General features: G+C 42.4%; 1 protein-coding gene and 1 pseudogene across 4 annotated transcripts in view; both read left to right on the top strand.

Annotated features, from left to right (window-relative positions):
• The first annotated feature begins 13,942 nt into the window (after window positions 1-13,942).
• The window catches only part of CAPN7 (calpain 7), a 34,886-nt gene continuing 26,696 nt past the window's right edge, over window positions 13,943-22,132 (top strand). For all 4 annotated transcript variants that reach the window (XR_015715699.1, XM_087824931.1, XM_087824930.1 and 1 more), the window contains exons 1-4: window positions 13,943-14,089; window positions 17,113-17,221; window positions 20,749-20,906; window positions 21,641-21,708. Coding sequence is in view for 3 of the 4 variants with exons in the window: in XM_087824931.1 (XP_087681057.1) it covers window positions 13,988-14,089; window positions 17,113-17,221; window positions 20,749-20,906; window positions 21,641-21,708 (437 nt within the window). In the remaining variant the exon portion in view is untranslated. The remainder of the gene's footprint in view (window positions 14,090-17,112; window positions 17,222-20,748; window positions 20,907-21,640; window positions 21,709-22,132) is intronic.
• On the top strand, window positions 17,228-20,722 carry LOC107546097 (keratin, type I cytoskeletal 18 pseudogene; annotated as a pseudogene).

Below are 22,132 nucleotides of genomic sequence, written 5' to 3'. Positions count from 1 at the left end.
ATCTTCATCTCCAGTTCACAGAAGCATAACTCAGTCCTTCAAATTACATGCTTTTATTTGAGAATCTCTAGTCTCTCTGCATTTCCAAACCACTGCACGATGTAAGAGAATATTTCATTACAAGTTGTTTCCTGTCACAAGTAACACGTAAAGATGATTCCACACAATTCTTTGAAGGAGAAAGACTATGAGATTAATGTTTGCACTGAGCATTTCCTTAGAGATGGAAATTATTCTTGCAGTGTGTGAGTAGAACAAGTGTCAGTTTGCACAGCTTGTTATGAAATTCCCGGAAATTGAATCTCAGCAGTTTTCCCTCATCTCTACTCTTGCCTACACTGTGCAAAGACAGCTGGATGATTTCAGAAGAATAGAGGTTAATACAGATCAGTAATCGCCTTTAATTGCCCAAAACAAGTAGACAGATAATAAACAAAAATGTTGCCTTAGTAAATCAGCCAACAGCCTCACCACCCCCTGATTCCTCACGTGCATCATTAAGAGAGAGCCCTCCGCCCTGGCCAGTGTGGCACAGTTGGTTGGAGCATCGCCCTGTACACCAAACAGGTTGCAAGTTTGATCCCCGGTCAGGGCACACTCCCAGGTTGCAGGTTCAATCCCCAGTCAGGGTGGGTAGGGGAGGCAACTGATTGATGTCTGTCTGTCTCTTTCTCTCTCTCAAACAAACAAACAAAGCAAAATAAAAAACACACATATCCTGGGCTGAGGATTTAAAATAAAGGAGGGAGCCATCCACAGAAGGGGCTGCCCCATCCCAACACTTTACACACACACACACACTTGCACATCCACATTCTTTGCACCAAGTTTATCCCTGCTTTTTTCACTGAAATATAACCACACAGAAAATTCTCTATCTTCACAAACTCTTTTCCTAGTGTCTTAGGCTAAATGGATCACTCCTCTGCTCAGACATTTCCAGTTGTTCCATGTTGCTCAGTGCAGAAAATCCAAACTCCTTCCATGAACAAATAAAAAAGCACTGGTAAAGAAAACTTATGAAGGATCACTCTCTTTCCCAACTTTCTTTCTTTCTACTTCGCTGAATTCAGTCCCTGACACTTTTGAGTAACCAAATCCACTCCCTTTCCCAGGATTTTTGGGTGCTTTTCCTCTGCACTTAGGTTCTCTTCACTCTCCTCCACCTTTCCTGACTCTACCTATCCTTCTGGACCTACCTGTAGATCCATCTCGTCCAAGAACCTTCCTGTAGAACCCCAGCCCATTATGCCTCTCCCTTCCCCAAGGGCCTATGTTACTCAGGACCTTCAGGATCTAGCTGAACAGTTGGTTTTCTATGATCTTGTAAACTCTCTAATTCAGTGGTCCTCAAACGTGGGTGTGCAGGAGAATCACCTGGAATGTTTTGAACAGATTGCTGGGCTTCATTCCCAGGGTTTTAAATTCAGGGATGGAGCCCAAAATTTTGCATTTCTAACAAATGTGCAGATGCTGCTGCTGCTTGTAGCCTGGGGACTACAGCGTGAGGATGACCAGTAAAGAGCATGGTGCTTGCCAGCTCTTTGAACCTGGGCAAGTTACCTGACTTCTTTGTGCCCCAGGTTCTCCATCTGCAATAATATTACTTCAAAGGACTCTTGTAAAGAACTGAAATAATGTACTTTAAATGTTTATTACTGTTCCTCAGTTCCTGGTGCATAGTAAGAGCTCAGTGTATGGTAGTTATTATGTCTGGCAGGAAAAAAAAAAAGACAAAACTTCCTGGGGATTACCTATATAACAAAGCCCTGGGCTCTATCTAGACTTATTGGAAGGGCTGCTGCATCGCCTGCTGGGGCCTGAAAGGCAGCTACGTGAATCTCTACTCATTCGCTTATTTAAGTCTTTATCTGGAAGGGACAATGAAGATAACACGCCCCAAGAATGCTGTAAACCCACTGAGAGTGGTTTATAAGGCCTCCCCTCAAACCTAAACACCTGTGATTGATTCAACTTTCAATTCAAAGTAACTGTTTTCCAACTCAGTAGTCTGTAGAAATATTATTTTTACTTTACTGTAAGTTATCACAGCTGTAACAAAAAGCAAAATATCTTTTTTTATTATTATTGATTTTAGAGAGAGAAGAAGGGAGAGAGAGAGAAGTTTGTTGTTCCACTTATTTATGTATTGATTGGTTGGTTCTTGCATCTGCCCTGACTGGAAATCGAACCCCTATCTTGTTATATCAGGACAACACTCTAACCAACTGAGCTACCTGACCAGGGCCAAAAAGCAAAATACCCTGTAGTTTATCCCAAATTGTATTCTCTTTGTTCTTCAATAGCAAAAATAAACCAAAAAGAAAAGAAAAAAAGTTGAATCTTAAGAAAACCCTAGGGAATGATTTATAATTACAAAACCAGTTCTGACTACCTTTGTTGGCGAGGATATCTGGAAAGTGTGCCCGAATTTGTGGAATCCTGAACTAGGGGAGAGGGGTGGCTGCTGTGCAGTCTAACCCAACCAGGGGAAAGGGATGGGATGCGGAGGGGGTGACACCCAGCCTGGTCAGTCCCTGCCCCCCTTGCTTCCAACATGCGAGGAACCACAGACCTTCCGTCTTCCAGTTCTGCAGAGCCAGTGCCTGGCCAGCACACTGGCTTTAGCAGCTATAATCTCAGGCCTGGACTTTTCCTGGGAACCAGGAAACAGATAATGGGGCTGACAGAGCAAAACCAGGAGTCTGTTATGTATGTCCTTCAAAACCATCACCTCACTTTCCCTACCACTTCCAGACCAAGGTCTCACACCCCTTTAAACTTTAAACTCAGCATCTCATACACACAGCACCTAGGACATGGTAGGTGCTCAAGAAATGCCTATTTGCTTAATCAAGTCATTAAACAAGATAAGTATTGAAAAGTCTTTCTTATCTGTTGTGACACTGATACAACATATGAAGGCCATGGTAAATTCAGGAAACAATTTTATAATAAGAAATCCGTGGGTATCAAATTTGCGTGATTGTGGGGTTTTGCCCCACACCTGTATCAGTCAGGGCTTGATCGGAAAAGCAGAACCTCTCGGAGAAATCTACATGATAAAGGCTTTGTTAAAGGGATTTGAACTGACACGATCCTCAGAGCTGGTTAAACAGTTTACGTAGAGCTGTTTCCACATTTGGTGTTGGGGACTGAGTCAGCGGGCTGCTTGGCAGAAGCCAAGAGGGATGTGAACTGAGAGAACAGGACAAGCTAGGAGGTTCGAGGATGACACAGGATGACTGGACCATGTCATTAGCTCACCGCCTCCCATCTGGTGATGCAGGCGACCTGCACCTGCAGGCGAAGGCGCCCTTAGTCACAGAAATAAACACACACCTGGCCCAGAACTTAGAGAAAAGCCAAAGAGGAGACTGGGCAGAAGCAGGAGAGCTGTGAGCCTGTGGCTGCCCCAAACCAAGCAGATAAGCCAGCAGTGAGCTGCCACAGTGACCAGTGCCCCACTCCCACCTTCCCGGGCTTTAGGCAACATAACTGCTGGTGCACTTCTGCCTTCCAAGGGTCACACGAAGGATCTCATGAGGCCCGCACTAGGCGAAAACTATACAGGGGCGGGAACTCTGGAAAGTGTAGTTCCAACTTAGAAGAGTCATAACTACCAGTCCACCAGCACCCCAGGGTAGCTAAGACTCGCTAGCTGTGCGGCTGGAAGTCAGCTTTGCCTGAGGCTGAGCCGCCCTACTCCAGCTCAGAGAGGGCCTGAGCATAAGAATCAGGTGGACGAGCTGCCAATCAACCTAATGAGGAGAAGAGACGCAGTTCCAAACGGCAACCTTGTACATTTTAGCACATATGATTCGTTTCAGAGGGTGTTAGTGCCAATTAGACGAGCAAGACGACTCAGGATGGATTCCTGATGAGCTAGCCCTTCGGAGCAAGACAAGGGATATATATATAATCTAGAGTCAGAAATTAGATGGGATGGCATAAAATCCCCTGGTGAGTGGATGAAAAATGCAGAGTACCCAGTGACCCTGGTCTGGGGGAATTCCAGAAATTTGTGTTTCAGCAAAACGCAATGAGATTCTCGTACCTTAGCCCACACTTCAAGAAAGTCTTCTCTAGAGGCCTGCAAGTCATCTTGCAAACTCCCAAATCTACCCTGTTTGCAAAAGCCAGTGACAGTGGGGTTTTTTTTAATGGAGGGAACATCAGAGAGCCTCTTTGTAGAAAGGCAGCAGTGGGAAATAAAAATCTGCTATTTATTTTAGCATGATGTTCTAAAGGTTATTTTCTTTTTATTTTTTTTAATATATCTTTATTGATTTCAGAGAGAGGAAGGGAGAGGGAGAGAGAGAGAGAAACATCAATGATGAGAGTCACTGATCGGCTGCCTCCTGCGCGGCCCCTGCTGGGGATCGAGCCTGCAACCCGGGCCTGTGCCCTGACCAGGAATCAAACCCTGATCTCCTGGATCCTAGGTTGATGCTCAACCTCTGAGCCATGCCCGGCCGGGCTAAAGGTTACCTTAGAATCCCATTTCTTGAGGGTTCATAAATGTCACTTGCTCTGTTACACAGAACTTGATGGTGGCCACGTTGCATCCGCTCTGACTTGCCTAGCAGCCCGCACACCTTTGCCACCTCAAGGCAGCTGAGGACGTGGGCGCCACCTAGTGGCCACTATGAGCACTTGCTAAGTGCAAAGCAAGACGTCTAGCCCTTAGGGATGTCAGAATGTGACAGGTTTAGCGGCAGCAGCAGATAAGAAACTGAACCTGGGAACAGCTAATGGTTTGAATTTGATTTTCGGCCGAATAGAACTGGAGAGTTTTCGGCGTCCTTCTTTGACTGGTTTAGAGAATTGGAAGAACATGAGCTTTGAAATCTGGCAGACTTAGTTTAAATCTCTGCTCCATCACCTAGAAGCAATGCTCATATTTGGTGCCTGGCCTCACATCTTCTTAGCACCAGCTTCAGCTGTAAAGTGGTGGCAGCTTGTCTCGGCTTCGCTGAGCACCTCTCAGTGTCTGCCCTGAGGCTTCTCAAAGCAGGGATGCTTGGGACAACTGTGAGAATCTGTCACTCACACATATCTACACACCCCTGTAGTAACCTTAACCACAGGGATCCAGAGCCCATAACAAATTTTTCACTTTCTCTCTTAGGCAGACAATTCTGAGGAACACTGTACCCAGTTCCTCAGAAGATTCCAGGAGAAAGTATTAGGAAGCCCCCATTGCCCAAAGTGATAACCAGTTCAAGGAAATCCACCTTGTATTAGTTTTTCATCCTTTCATTCACTTCCCCTGAGAACACGGGCTAAAATAAACTACCTGCACACAAGCCCCTGTCTCATGCTCTGCTTTCTCAGGGAACTTGGGCTAAGAAAAGGTATAACCTTAGGCAATTTCTTTATTACCTGTGGGTCTTCGTTTTCCAGGCTGCAATATGAGATTATTGCAATCTGCAATATCCTCACAAAGATATTGTGAGAATTAAATGAAATCCTGTATGAAGAGCACTTTCACAGTGCCTGATCCATAGAGAATGTGACCATTCTCGCAGGTGTAGAGGAATCGAGTTGTTTAACTTGCATTTCCCTGATGACATATGATGTTATTGTCTTTTCATGTGCTTATTTGCCATTTGTATCTCTTCTTTGGTGCGATGTCTGTTCAGATCTTTTGTCTACTTTTTAACTGGGTTATCCATGTTCTTACTGTTGAGTTTTAAGAGCTCTTTTAATAGTTTGGATAACTCCTTCAACAGATACGCCTCCTGCAAATACTTTTTCCCAGTCTGTGGCTTATCTTCTCATTCCCTTGAGATGAACTTGGTTTCACCCTTAATTATGTTAGTAATAAACTATAAAAATAATAAACTATAAAAATCTTACAAATAAGTTTCTTCTTTCATGTAATAAGTATTTTAGTATTCCTATGAGGCAAGTCTCTACCAGGCACTGGGGAAATAATGGCAAATAAGATTGCAGGTCTTTCTAGCAAAAAACTTCCTGAGTAGTGGGGGAGACTGAGAGGCCAAGAGAAAATTACAATGAAAGGTGATCAGTTCCATAACTAGAGAAGGTGAGGAGAGCCCGATCCATTCAGAGATGGGGAGTGTTCAAGGAAGGCTTCCTGAAGGAGGTAGCCTAAAGAAAGACAAGCTAGCCAGGTGCAATTGGCAAGAGGTGGTAACAAGCACTTTGGCAGCAGGGACAGCATGGGTCAAGTCCTGGAGGTGACAGAATACGTGGCTTCACAGGACTGGCCACGGCTGTAACACAGTGTGCAAGGGGTATGGGGTAAGACAAACGAGCTGGAGTCAGTTCCCAGAGGGAGTGGACACCACACCGAGGGGCTTACTCAGTCACTCTACGTAAATGGGAGGTCCCTTAAAAGCTTTTTTTTTTTCCTGAGAAGATAACCTTGGAACAAAGCTAGCCCAAACCAGATCAATGCTTCACAAAGGGGGGGAATGTTTTCTTAGCATCTAGCTTGCTGGAAGATTTTCCCACCAAGAATGTAAAGAGAGAGCGTGAAGTCTGAGGGGTATTAACATGGACTGTATTGCTGCTTCCCACATACGTGTTGGTGATGCATGTTGAAGTCAGCCTCACACATGGGCAGGCATGTGCTGAAGTTTCTGTATCTGTCTGATGTTTCCTAACAACCTTCCTCCTCCCCATACCCCAAGCAAAGAAAGCCAGACCCTAGGTCACTGCCGCCTCCTAGACAAATATCCCAGCTCATAAGCTCCAATCTTGTTGTCATATTATGAGGAAAGCAGTGCTGCTAAGACTAAATCCAACCAGCATTTCCAAGAATGAACCACCAAGGCGAACCTGTGTGCCACTGGCCACCAAAGTGATCACAGTGGCATCTCTCCTTTGAATCTGCCATGTTTAATCCAGTGCACGTGTGTAATAAACCCTCAATAAATGTGTGTTAAGTAGACTGAGTTTGACACACTAACAAATAATGTCAGAGTCAGCATGACTGTATTTGATCATTAAATGTTGCAGTGTTTATAGGCTAACAGAAAACCTCTGTAATTTTAATCTTTTCCACCTGCTTGGGAATTATTTGCTCAAAGGAATACATTTTTTTAGAATACTCTCCTAAATCCTTCCCTTTTTCTTCTTTAGATAAATAGGCCAAGATGAAGAGACAGTAAAAAAAAAAAAAAAAAAAAAAATCCCTCTCAGTAAACAGAAATGGAGAAACTGAAAAATACAAAGAACTTGAGCTTTTGAGCTTTCCTGGGATTCCCCTGATGCCAATAAATATACCCTTTTCTTTTCATAAAGTGACTCTTCAGTGCAAAGCGAAAACAAAGTCAATTCTCTTCGAGGTGAAATGTGTCATCCTTTCCTGGAATGAAGGCTCTGTAATGGTTTTTTAGAAACTAGTTTACTGGAAGATTTTAGTTACCATAAAAGGAAAAAGAGAGAAAAACTAAATATGTTTGTCTTGAAATTTATGAGCTTTGCTCCCCTGTAAGAATTAATGGTGATAATAACTTGGGCAGATTTGGTTTTTCCAAAGGTTTTTGCAGCAATATCTCCACCCCACAAGCTCTTCTACCATGTCACTCCCACATCAAGGGGTGGTGTCAATGTCCCTCCTCTTTTAACTTATAATCATGAACTGTACACTTAAAACATGCACTTTATAATTAGTACATTACACCTAAAATGGATATTTTTTAATTTGTAAAAGAAAAAATATGAAGGGCAGGGTAAATATTACTTCTTTTTATTTGTAGTATTATGATGATTATTACTTTTTTTTAAGTTGCCAGCCAAGCGATGGTCATTTCTTATTTCATTCAACAAATTTTTTAATTCCATGGCCAGGCACTGGGGGTAAAAACAAAATGAACAAAGGAGTTCACCTTGTAGAAAGAGAAAGGCTTGTACCCACAGTTCAAACACCATTTGATAATTGCTGAGAGAGGGGTAAGCCGGGGGCTCAGGGAGCCAGAGGAGCAGCATATAAGTCACCCTGGGGCATCTCACACCTTGTCGCAGAGGGAGGCTGCTTGAATTGAGTCCCACAGGCAGGATAAGAGCAAAGTAGACAGGAAGAGAGGGATGCTTCAGGCTCAGCCAGAGGCAGGGGCCCTGAGCCCGGTGTATGGGGAGCATTATGATTCACTGGATCTGAAGGTGGGAAAGTGGTAGGAATGAGCATTTAGAGGGGTGCTTCTCACACTCGGGCTGAATCAAGATCACTTGGGCTTGTTCACAGCATGACTGCTAGGCTCTACCCCAAGGGTTTCTGAATCAGGAGGCTGAGCTGGTCCCCTGGCGTTTGCATTCTGACAGGTTCCCAGGTGATGCTGCTGCTGGTGGTGCAGAGACCACACTTTGAGAACCACTTTTCTAGATGAAAAAGGAGGCAGGGAATCTTAAGGCCCGTCCAGAGCCAATACTCTTGACCATGGCTCCCTGACCTTGAATTTCCAGTGCTCAGGGGGAGAGCATATCATGCTCAAGATGCCATGACAGGGTGAGTGAGTTCCTTCCCTGCAGTCTCGTCTCTGCTGTATGGGTCCATGTTCTCCAAGCTTCCTTCCTTCCTCCCTCCCTCCCTCCCTCCCTCCCTCCCTCCCTCCCTCCCTCCCTCCCTCCCTCCCTCCCTCCCTTCTTCCTTCCTAATTTTTCCTTCTATGACCCTTCAGGATACTTTGCCTTTGATCCTGCAGTGTGTCTGAACTTGCTTCTCTAGGCTCCCCCACCTCACATGTCTTGTAAGGACGCAAAGCTTTTATGAGTTATCTGTGTGCAGGTGGGTGATCCTGAGGTGCACCCACACACCCCCAGACTCCACCCTTGATGCCTTAGTCCCTGACTTCTTACAGAAGCCACCAAATTCCAGTGACCTCCTTTCCTCCCCATGTGATGGGAAAATGGAATAATTTCCCTCCCCACAAACACCACCCTGTGACCTCCCTCATGGGAAGAGCAAAAATAACTGTTGGTCCTTGGTTTCTTGGTCATATTGGCTCACTTACTCTGATAAGAGCCCAGTTTTTCGTGTCATTGACAGATTGGGGCATTAGAATCTGAGAACAGATTATTCTAGTGAAAGAGAACACAAGGTAAGCTTTATTTTTGAGCAGATATAATAATTTTGGCCCATTTGGAACATTAGGTTCAACTCTATAAAATTGCTGTTTTTGAAGGAGACAACAGTCATTTCATATGGTTCAACATAATTATATACATCCTAATTGTTTATAATAAATATATACATTTGATTACATGTCCTAATTTCATATCTATCTCAATTGCATATATAATTAATAGATACTAAATACATATGTATACCTTAATTGTATATCTAATTATAAACATATTTTAACTATATATACATATATATTCTATTATATATTATAATTCCATTTATTCATATTGTATATATTCTAATTACATGTGTTAATTATGTACATATCTTACTTAATATGTATCTTTTCATTTTAAACATTTTATTATATATGTGTGCATGTGTGTAGATAAAGATACTATACACATTGGGATATGTATAAAATTACAATACATTATTAGAAGTTATGCACATGCATTCACAGCCAACTGAATTCAAAGTCATACCTTTAAATAAAATCAGGATTTTAAAAAATAATTTTCTATTTTTCAATTATAGTTGACATAGTATTATATTCATTTCAGGTGTACAACATAGTGATTAGACATTTATGCAATTTACAAAAGGATCACTCTGATAAATCTAGTACCCATCTGACACCATGTATAGTGATTACAACATTCTTGACTGTATCCCCGATGCTGTATTTTACATCCCATGACAAGAAAATTCGATGTTAATGTTAATCTTTTGTAGATGCAGCTCAGATGTAGGTGGATTTCTGAACACACACTACCACCTTGTGTCTTCTTGGGGAACTACATGTGAGTGTCAGCACGTTGCCTTAGCAGGGGCTTAAGGCACTCATTTATCCATTTAATAAACATTTATTTCACACCTGCTATAAATTTTGCTCTGGGAGAATTTCAGGGTACAATAATTTCCAATCTGATGCCTCTTTAGAACTCCTCAGGGCACATGAGCTCTGTCCCCCAGGCAAAGAGTGTCACTGAAAACCAGGCGAGGTGGAAGAAGTGAGTTGTAGAGCTCAGGTCCCAACATGATCTGCTCAGCTCTAGAGAGTTGCTCCAAGAAAGGCACATGGGCCTGGTATTTCTTTTCCCAAGAGAAGCCAGAAGCTCAAATGTTGGTGTGAAAATCTCTGATTTTTCATTAACAAGTAATTCTAATTATTTCTAAATATCATGAGCCAACTTTGCACATCTGCAGAGTCTGCTCTGCTCGGAGCCGGGTTCCAGAAAGAACTCCCTGCCCGGCTGAGAAGAGTGTGGTTAGCCGATGGTCATGCTGCCTTCAGCTTTCCATGAAAAGCATGCTCTTCTTGGACAGCTCCCAACCAATAACTGAGCAAAGCAGCCGTACAAGGGCCTGAGCATCTGTACCAAAAGAAGGCACCTCTAAAGAACATCATCGGCTCTGGAGTTTCCCATTAGACTGGCAGAGACTTTGTCAGGTCTACATGGCAGACTGACAGCTCCTCTTCCCAATCTGTTTTCCTTCCACTTTCTTTTACAAATATTTCCAATAAGACTACTTTTTATCCATTTCAGCCTCTGATTCCCTGAGAAAAGGGATGGGAACTGCATTTGCATTTATAGCATGACTAGAAAACCACTACAATGTTGCTTGAAAAGCGTGTATTACAGTCTGAAATGCCCTGATAGAATGTCTTAGACTAATGCTGACAAAAGAAAGAAAATGTTAGCCAAATGTATAATTCTAAATTTTCTAGTAAACACACACACACAAAAATTTAAAAAGCAGGTGTAACTTATTTTAAAATATAGTTTACTTAATACAATAAATTTAAAATAGCATCATTTCAACATGTAATCAATATAAAAATAATTACATATTTTACATTCTCTTTCGTACTAAGTCTTTGGGATCTGGTATAAATTTTATACTTACAGTACATCTTGATTTGGACTTCCTCACAGCCAGAACCAATGGATCATAATCCTCCCCATACACTGGGCTCAGTGCTCCTGCCTTTGGCTGAGCCTGAAATATCCCTCTCTTTCTCTCTGCTTTGCTCTTCTCCTGCCTTTCGGGCTCACTTCAAGCATCCCTTCCTCTGAGACATGGTGTGACATTCCCCAGGATGTCTTCGATTCTGCTCCTCTGGCCCTGAGAGCCCCCCAACCTTACCCCTCTCTCAGCAATGATCAAGTGGTGCTTGAACTCTTGGCTTATTTATGTCCCACTCCCTACACTGTGAGCTCTTTGGGTCACTTTGTTTTAATCCCCTCTGTCTGTCCGACAGAATTCTTAATATGTTGACTGATGTAATAAATGACCACTACTGGGCTGACAGCTTTAAAAAGAGTAATACTCCAACTAATAATAATGCTCTCTCTTCCACCTACAGACTCGCAGAGCAATGCTACTTCCATAAGCCCCCTGACGAGCCTGGATTTCAAAACTTTGTTTTGCTGCTCCTGGCTATGAAGCTGCGTGTAGAAAGGAACCGAGGAATCAATAGCCAACAGCATGGGGCTTCCTGAGCTGGGAGTGAGTGCTCAGTGTCTCTCAAGCTTACCCTCTCTCTGGGTCTGTCCCAGCTCTCCCTGTGGGTGGGCTCCCACATGCAGGATGAAGATGCTGTGACCAAGCAGCACTGAGTCTTTAACGCTGGACAAATTCCATCTACTGTGGTAAATGTCACAGACCTGGCAAAGGTGGAGATGCTATTGGACATCCTAACATTCCACAGGGGTGGCTTGTCATGAGGCTGCACCACCAAAGTCTCGGGGTTTTCTGGATAATTCAAGATTGTAGAATACAAGGTTAATATACACATTTCAATCTATTTCTACATGCTGGCAAAAACCATTGGGGATTGAAACTAAATAAGCAATACCATTTAAAATAGCATTAAAAATATGAAATGTTTAGAGACAACTTTGTCAAAAGACGTGTGAGACTTGTGCACGATAGAACATCACTGAGAGAAATTAAAGAAAATCTGGATAAATGAAGAGGTTTGCAGTGTTCATGGATTGGAAGACTCAACTTTAAGCCTACAGGTATTCTGAAGCTTCGACTTGCTTACCCTGCTTTACTTCACTCTATTATTTGTCTTTGTGTCATTCATGTGTAGCTCTATGCCTGGTACAAAGCAGGCATTCAGCGTTCATTGAAAAAATGAACAAGGAATGAAGATTAAATGTATAGGGAGTAAATAAGTTCAAAGATGCATCACAATGATCTGGGAGTGCTGGGTCAGGCTTCCTTCAAGATGGACTAGGACTTCTACAAGCTGGGTTAGAGGGGGAGCATCAGACACAGAAGTCCAGTTTTGAGTGAGTAAAACTGCATTCATCTGCTGCCTTTCCCAGTTTGGGGGTCGATTTGCTCGAGACGGTGCCTGCAAACACTTGGAGAATGTGGTCTGAACACATATTGTAAAGGGCCTTCCTTCTACTCCGTGCTAAGGAATTTATATTTCATTCTTCAGAATCAAGATGCGGGAGAGTGCACTGCACATACTCAGCAGGGAGCTCACTCATTCAGCATCTTGAGACACTTGCTGAGCAGCTGCTCTGCAGGGCGGCTTGTGGTCAGTGCTGGGACCAGACAGGTAAGGACAGAAAACGGCCCTGCCCCAGGACGAGAACCATCTCTGCCGGGCACCTGCGCTCCTCACAGCAGGCCGGGGGGATAGTTATCAACATCTCTGCATATGAAGAAAGAGTGGGAAAATTAAGAAATTAGTTCCATTTAAACACAGACCAAATGACTAAAAATGTATTGAGGTATAATTAAGAAAGAGGTGAAAAGCACACGTTTAAAATGTACAGTGCGATAGGTCCTTTGGCACCACCGCCATCAAGACCCTTCCGTCACCCCAAACGTCCCCTGCCCGGCATCGATCTGACTCCTGGCCTTATTGATTACACTTGTTCATCGACAGAATCGTGCGGTCTGTGCCCTTGCATCTGGCTTCTTTGACTCGGCATGAATTGTTTCAACCGTATTGTGGCGCCTATCACTAGTTCATTAGTGTTTTTTATCACTGCTGAATGCAAACTTTTAGAAAGAGAAGGCATTAATCAAATAATCACCTAATTATTTTATTACAACAGCATCAAGTTAACCTAAGGGTCGGTACAGGTGAAAATACAGTTTGTTGACAATTCCATCCCTGCGCGGGGTACACACTAGGGGTGCTGGGTATCGGGTCATGATTGGCTTATGGGAAATAAACGTTATTGAGGAGTACCTGAAAAGGATCCGATATAGCCTATGAATCTCCTTATTTTACTTCCCTAATTTGTAAAATACCAGCGCAGACGAGTCAGGAAATGCTTCTTGCCGGCTCCTTGAGCCTTCCCTTCAGCGGGTAGGGAAGGGACGTAACGCGCATGCGCCCCTCTCCCAGCGCCCCAGCCTCAGCCTCCGCCTCCGCCTCCCCGGGCCGCGCGGGCCGCCCGCGGACGGCGGAAACGCCGGGGCGGGACTTGGTGCTGCTTCCGCCCGCCCAATCCGCGGAGCCGTGGCGGCCACGTGCACGCTCGCATCCGGCAGGCCCGGCCCCGCCCACCCCCTGTGTACTCCCGGGAGGAGTCGGGCCTCCCCCGCCCCAACCCGAGGGAAACTGCGGACGGCCAGGCTGCGCTTGCTCAGTAGCCCCGTGGGCGGGGCGGGAGGCGCGGAGGCCGCGGAGCCGGGCCGCCCCACGGGCTGGGAGCCGGAGCTACGCCGTGGGGGCGCGGCGTCGCGGCTGCCCGAGCCGGGGAGGTCTGCTCTCCTTCCTCCGCTGCCGAAAGGAAATCGCGCCGGTCCTTGCACGGCGCCCCGAAGTCCTCGCCCCGGTTGCCAGGTGCGCCGGGGTGTCGCCGCTGCGTCAGGGTCGCGCTCCCTCGCCAGGTGCGGGGCCTCGGCGCCATGGACTCGTCGGCGCTGGAGCGGGACGCCGTGCAGTTCGCCCGGCTGGCGGTGCAGCGCGACCACGAAGGTCGCTATGCCGAGGCTGTGTTTTACTACAAGGTGAGCCGCGGGCCGCGGGTCCCGTCGGAGAGGCCGAGGGGCGGCGTCCGGGGCCGCGGCGACCTGTCCGGCCGGACCCGGCGTTCCCCCTCTTCCTGCTCGCGCGCTCCTCGGGGGGGGGCGGCCGGGCGGTGGAGGCCGGGCCCCGCGCCCCCCGGGCCTCTGCCGCCGGGGGCGGTCCGGCTGCAGCCTCGGCCGGCAGTGCCCGCGGGTGAGCTGCTCGTGGCGGCAGTGGTTAGGTCTGGGTAGTTACTCGCTAGCTAATCCTGTCGCTTGGTCCTGATTTATGGCTCCTGGGAAGTGGTCTCTAATATACGATAAAATAATGCACGTTCGTTGAAGAAAATAAAAAGTAAATTTAAAAGGAAGAAAACGTCTTTTATCCTAGCATTTGATGGTATATCTTTGTGCTTGTGTTTCTATGCATGTGTGTGCGCACCTTTTTTTTTTAAATCTAGATCGTACTGTTGGTACTACTTATAACCTGTTCCTTTTATTTGAACTTTTTCAAGTCATTACATTTACTTCCGTAATATTTTAATAATAGATGCATAGCATTGCATTATGTGGATGTACTGTAATTCATTTACAAACTCTTGTTGGGTATTTTAGGTTTCGTCCTGGTTTTTTAGCATCGTAGTAATGGTTTGATTAATATCCTTATAAACGAATGCTTTACACATCTTTGATCTTCTGTATAAATTACTCGGGGCGGAATTATTAAATTAGAGCGTGAGCCTCCACAGCCCCCTTGCTCTCCATCCCTGAGGATTTGCAAGCACACCCCCAGCTCTAGCCACGCCTTCTTCCGCCTTGTGGAGGTGGTTGTATCTTTATCATATTAGTTCCTTTTCTTTTAGAAAGGATGTTGGACTTTGATCACACAGGTAGTAGTAACTTTTTTTTTCCGTGAATGGATATGCTATCAATAATGATGTGGTTTGCTTTTCTCGGATTAATATTTTAATTGCCTTTATTTTATAATACATATTCAGAAACTTTTGTTTCAGAATCATTTCTTTTCTTTTTTTGGAGTTGAGTGGTAGCATTTCTCTTTTAAAATAAATAAACTTAAGGAAAATAAAATAGTATTATATACAGTGACTCATAAATGTATGATGTAATGGTGGTGGGAAAATATGCTCACCAATGTTGCATTAAAATTTTGGAAGTTGAGGATATTTCTGGGTGGTACATTCTTATGCTTTTGAGGTTACTATAATTAATGACAACTCAACTCTCTTTCAGATTATCTCTTACTGTCACTAATAAGACAGAATTCCACGTTGAGTGAACTTTAGTTATATCTCAGTGTGGTGATTCTTAGGTCGTTGGTGCCTAGGTAGCTTTTCAGCGGCACACTCCTACTTTATTATGGAAAGTTCAGCTACTTTTTTTGCCTTTGGATTGAGCTGACTTCATTGTCTACCACCTTCCAGAGAGCATGCTGACATTTTTAATTTGATGGACTGCTGAGAAACCACAGCAGGACACAGACCAACCCGTCAAAAGTGAATTCTCAGAATCATTTCTTTAGGACTTTTTTTTTTTTGGACAATTTCATGAGGATGGTGTTTCTTTAAAAGTAAAATTCTGTCTTTTAGTTTTGTGAAATAACTGGTAACTATCCCTAGGTTAAAAAGGTGCCGTATAAAAGAGCGTTTCCTAAAGCAAAAGAAAATACTATGCAGTGCCTCTTGTTTTGCTATAGGATTATATACATGTCATTAGGAAGAATTTTTTTTATTCTTGAGAAAGTAAGAAGTGGTTGTGCTTCTAGGAACTATTTATAGAAACTTTACAAGATACTTAGTGTTTACTGTCTTAATACTGCTCTGTAAGGGATTTCTTAATTGTTAATCACTTTTCAAATAGAAATGAAATGGGTAAAATGAAATCAATACCATCAGTTTTTAAAATTGGCTTTATTTCTTTTAAGCAAGATAATTTGAAAATCGATATTTACATGCAAGATAATACAGGTTAAAATACATATTTATACACATATATATTACAACAGTTTATTGAAGTGAAGTGTAGCTATAATGTATCTAGATAATGATGGTACATAAGATACAATGTTTAGTATTTACATGTAAAGTTATTTTTTTCTTCTCTGAAATATCTGAGTTACAGAATCTGAGGAAATCATAGCTTTTGTACCCCCCATAGCCTTTAGACTGTTAATGATTTTGTTAGGTTCAATGAAACAACTACTCCAATAACTGAATTCAAAAAGTGACGTTCAGTGGATGGCTTCCTTGGATGCAGACAGTTAGCCATGTGGCTTCATGCAGTGCACATGCTTAGGTTGCTGCAGAGAGGGTGCTGCTCTTGGGAGAAATCTCTCTGCGGTCCTTCTCGGTAATAGCATTGGTGACCATCCTGAGGCGGTGGTGGGGAGGAGGGGGCTCTTCCTCACGAGCCGCGGGATAACTGGCTGTTGCAGTTATAGAATGAATAACTGGAAGGCGAACTCAGGTTTTCTTAGTTAAAATAAGTTGATTTCATACAACCGAAATCCGCTTTAAAATGTGACACCATTTGGCAGTATTTTCTGTGGAGAAAAATATTTTCTTTCTACTATGAGATATTTAACCTTTATAATTTCTTGTTATCTTTTCTTGACATTTAATTTTATTGGTTATTGTTATCTGTTCTAATGCTTTTAAGGCTCAGTTCACCATTTTAAGGTTTATAATTTTAAGTCTGACCTACTGCATAAAGAAAGAAAAAGGAAAACAGGAAACATAAAAATCACAGCTATTCTAAGAAAATGTTTATAGTCAGTCCCTCCTGTTGAGTTCATAAATTTTCAACAGCATGAGAAAATTTAGAGCATTAAGAACTGAAGAAAAGGTATTGGAGGATTATATAACTCATTTACTTTATAAATGAAATTGCTAGTATCTTAAGGACATTCTAGGTTTGTCATTCATAGAAACCAATAGTGAGTTAGAAAGTGGTAAAGAAAATTCAAATTGTAATTCATATATTAGATTCCTTTGAATTCTTATTTTTAGGAAGCTGCACAAGCCTTAATTTATGCTGAGATGGCAGGATCAAGCCTAGAACGCATTCAAGAAAAAATAAATGAGTACCTGGAAAGAGTTCAGGCTTTACATTCAGCAGGTTAGTAGAAGACTACTGAACTTGTCACTGTATTTTTTTCTTTTCTTCTATCACATCTTACTTTCCCCTCTATGTTTCTCTTTTTTCTTTTGGTAATCACATCTTTAAAAGTCATAACATGGAAATAAGTAATAGATCTGTGTAGAAGGACTTGGAGATAATATAGTCCAGCCTTCTATTTTCCCAGAGGTATAGAGATGGTGAATTATATACATTCTGACTGTATCATTGGCAAAGTCAAGATTGGGACCCTGTTAAAATCTGCTTTTTAAATATCTGTGACATGGCCTCTCGATATTAAGATTAAATAACTACTCTTCAGTGTTTAAAGACTTCAGCAGTAGGTTCATAGTCTCTTCTGTATCGGTATCATCGACCTCAAGACCTTATAAACCCTTTTTTTAAAACCGTATCTTGGAAAAGCGACATGTAAACAGTGTGCCAAATGCTGTAAAGCAAGGACACATAGGCTTAATAATCATAGTTTTGTTTAGAGATTAGTGGTTTCTGTCAAAATCTGCTGTTCACATGGGTAGCAAAGAAAATGACCACCTATTGACATTTTGTTTTAGAAATGCATTCATCTCACTAAGGACTCTTTTTTAACCCTTTTTCATGTGGCCATATATACTAAAGCTACAAGCAATTTTCAACCTTTTCCATCTCATGGTGCACATAATCTAATTACTAAAATTTGGTGGCACACTAAAAAATATAATTTTTGCTGATCTGACCCAAAAAAAGGCATAATTTTGTTTCATTCACACCAGACAGCTATTGTGTTGGCTGTCATCATTTTTTCATTTGACAGTCTAAGGGAAAAGAGGTCAGTGCCCCTGATTAAATAGTCAGGTATTGCATGTTTTAAAAATTCTTGTGGCACACCGGTTGAAAATCACTGGCTTATCATTACCTGATAGACTTCGTGCTACATTCCACCACTCATTCTGAATAGATAGGAGCAGTACTTATAAGCACATAGTTAGGACAAAGTAGATTTCTTATTATGATAGTCCCCTTAAAGACAACGGGGTTTCACTTAAGACAGGTCCCAGAAATTGTATGTATTAAAATGTGGGCTGCCTGTGCATCAAGGCCGTACTTGAAAAAAGTTACATTGATTCATGTATTCAAAATGCCAATGAATTCAAAGGAACTTTATTTTCCCAACCAAGTAAATGAAGTTCTTAAATTTATAAATGTGACAGTGAGGCACAGAATGAGACTGCCCTTCTAAAGATTTGCCAGTGAAACAGAAGTAAAGTTCAAAAGGATTTTTAAAGCATAACCTTAATGGTTTTGCCAGCTTTTTGACCCATTTTATTCAACAAATGGAATGTAATATGTAGAAAATTAAATGGTTTCCTTAATTATTATTTTAAACAGAAGAGAAACCCAGTTTTTAAAACATATAAAATCTGACAGTAGAGACTTTTGAGAGATAAGTTGCCTTTTGGGTGGGAAAAGGTAACAGTTTGAAATTCAACAGTGTAGAATAAAGAACTCAAAACTTGGAATTTAAAGATCTAAGTTGAGGCAGCTTGAACCAGAGTCTTGGTCTCTCATTTTCCTCCCTGAACAACATGAGCTTCTGCACCCACTCCAGCTCCAACACCAATTACCAAACCCTGGGTTCTGTGCAGTCACCCAGCCACCAGACCCAGCCAGCCAGCAGTGCAGCCAGCATCTGTGCAGGCACTGGGGGGTTGGTCTTGCGATCTCTGTGTCCCCCACAGAGACACAGAGTAGCATGTAGGGCTGCTGGTGGTCCGGGGGTGTGGTGGGCATAGAGGACATCCAGAGCAAGAAGGAAACTATGCAATGCCTAAATGACCACATGGCCTCCTACCTGGAGAGGATGAGAAGCCTAGAGACCAGAGAGCAAAATCCAGGAACGCCTAGAGAAGAAGGAACCCATGTCAGCGACAGACATTATTTCAAGAACTTCAAGGACCTGAGGGCTCAGATCTTTGCAAGTTCTATATACAGTACTCACATTGTTCTGCAAATTGATAATGCCCATCTTGCTGATGATGACTTCAGGGTCAAGTATGAGGTGGATGTAGCCATGCGCCAGTCTGTGGAGAGTGACATCAGTGGGCTGCAGAAGATCACTGATGACACCAATATCACTTGGCTGCAGCTATAGATGGGGATTGAGGCTCTCAAGGGGGGGCTGCTCTTCATGAAGAGGAACCACGAGGAGGGGAAGAAATAAATGATCTACAAAACCAGATTGCCAACTCTGGGTTGACCGTGGAGTTGGATGCCTCCAAATCTCAGGACCTCAGCAAGATCATGGTGGGCAGGCGGGCATCTGGGCTCAGTATGATGAGCTGGCTTGGAAGAACTGAGAGGAACTAGACAAGTACTGGTCCCTGCAGATTGAAGAGAGTGTCATAGTGGTTGCCTTGCAGTCCACTGAGATAGGAAGTGCTGAGATGACACTCACAGAGCTGAAATGTACAGTCCAGTTCTTGGCAATTAACTTGGACTTGAGAAATCTGAAGGCCAGTTTGGAGAACAGCTTGAGGGAGATGGAGACACACTATGCTATGCAGGTGGAATAGCTCAACGGGATCCTGGTACACCTGGAGTCAGAGCTGGCCCAGACCCTGGCAGAGGGGCAGTGCCAGGCCCAAGAGTACAAGGCCCTGCTGAACATCAGGGTCAAGCTAGAGGCTGAGGTTGCCACCTGCTGGAAGAAGGGAAGGACTTCCATCTTGATGGACAACAGCAACTCCATGCAATCCATCCAAAAGACTACCACCCGCAGGATTGTGGATGGCAAAGTGGTGTCTGAGGTCAGTGACACCAAAGTTCTAAGGTGTTAAGGCAGAAGCAGTGGGGCATCCCCTTGGGAGGCAGGAGGCCAATAAGTTCAGAGATCATTGAACATTAAAAAATTCATTAAGATCTAAATTGACTTGTAGCTATGAAGCCTTAGGTAAGATCAGTCATTCTCAGCTGGGAGGTAGTTTGCCCCTTAGGAGACATTTTACAATGTCTGGAGAGATGTAGGGAAGTGTGGGGAGTATGCTTCTGTCATCTTAATTGGGTAAAGGCCAGGGATACTGAGAGAGATCCTACAATGCACAGGACAGTGCATAGCAAAGAACTGTCCATCAGAAATGTCAGTAGTTCCAAGGTTATGAAACCCTGAACTAGATTTTTTAACATTTTTGAGGTTTGGTATCTTCATTTTATAAGTGGGATTAGTACATACTTCAGAAAGGTGTTACCAAAGTTAAAGTTTTAAAAAGATCACCATATATCTTTAAAAGACAAACAAAATGTGAAGCTTTTTTTAAAAAGTTAACAGTTTTATTGAGATATAATTCACATACCATAAAATTCACCTTTTTGTTGTGTACAATTCCGTGGTTTTTAGCACAACTCTACTGTGCTAAATTTTTTTTAAATGAAGGATTATAGAGTTTTGGTAAAGAATGTATTAAAATGGTATGTTGTTTCCCAGGTAGATATATAGGTAATATTTCTTCTTTGTGGCTTTTCTTCTATCCTAGTTCAGTCAAAGAGTGCTGATCCTTTGAAATCAAAACATCAGTTGGACTTGGAGCGTGCCCATTTCCTTGTTACACAAGCTTTTGATGAAGATGAAAAAGGGAATGTTGAAGATGCTATAGAATTGTATACAGAAGCTGTAGATCTTTGTCTAAAAACTGTATGTATTGCTACAAGTTAAATTTGGTGGAATTATGCTAAGAAATTTCTCCCTTTACTAGTGAATTTTATTTAATTCCTTAAAGAAAAAATTACTGTCATGAATGTAAGTTACTCATTAAACAATGATGAAGAGTAGAAAATTAATAATGGATTTTAACATCTCGTTAAAGTTTTAACACCATTAAGATTGAGCCATTAGGCAATTGTTTTCTGAATTACAGGTAGTTTTTTAACCTTTTTACATATAACTAAAATTAGCTTATTACAGGAAGAATCCATCATCACAAATTTAGAATAAACTTGCCCCCTTTCCTTTTTTTTTTCAATTTTGTACACTAAAAACTAAGGTAGTGGTCTCAGGATTGTTCAGAGCCCTGACTTTTTGTCCAGGGTGTTTTGTTCAGGAGAACCGTCTAGCCTCATTTCTGTGGGTACCTGAGACTGGAGGTGAGGGCTGGTCTTCTCAGGTTTCCACCTTCCGTGGCACCTTGCTCGCACAGTATGTTCTTTGTTACCACCTGTCCACATTAAGTGGCCTTAAAGCTTACCTCAATGACAAGTTTTCAACACTATTTTAAATGATACCTCTAAGGATGAAAATGTCTTGGTTTATTCTTTCATAATTTCAAGAAGTGTAATGTGCATGGTTAATTTTTTTGCTTAGAAATATCATTGATCACAGAAATTAAAAAATAATTATTCTTCAGAATGTCTGTCTCTTTTTTTCTTAAGTCCTATGAAACTGCTGATAAAACTCTGCAAAATAAACTGAAACAGTTGGCTCGGCAGGCACTAGATAGGTGAGTTTTGGTCACTCAAGTTCATATACATGGATGGCAGTGTATTGTGTCACTTAAATGTGACAGATTTATCTAAATGTGTTAGAGCTCATAGTAATAAATCTCCATCTTTTACCTGAGATCTAGAGCAAGTCTTCCTTCTTTCTCTGAGTGAATTTACTCCTCTCTAGTTTCCTGCTTTAAATTTTAAAAAATAATATTAATCAAGAAATGTTTTCTTTAGCTTTTTTCTATGTGTGGAACAAAAGTGATCATGATATTTGAAATGGAAGACTTCTGTTGTGTAATATCAGACTTCCAAAGAGGAGAACTTCCAGAGAGCCTTTCAGAGCTAATACTAAAAATGAAGAAATTGAGAATGAGCCAGCTTACAGCTATATACATACCCCAAGTTATACTGTGTGTAATTCCTTCAGCTCTGCTC

This window comes from Miniopterus natalensis, chromosome 15 (genome assembly GCF_054644295.1).
Source record: "Miniopterus natalensis isolate mMinNat1 chromosome 15, mMinNat1.hap1, whole genome shotgun sequence".
Lineage (NCBI taxonomy): Eukaryota > Metazoa > Chordata > Mammalia > Chiroptera > Miniopteridae > Miniopterus > Miniopterus natalensis.
The sequence above is the reverse complement of the archived record's forward strand: the minus strand, read 5'-3'. Positions and strand labels throughout refer to the sequence as shown.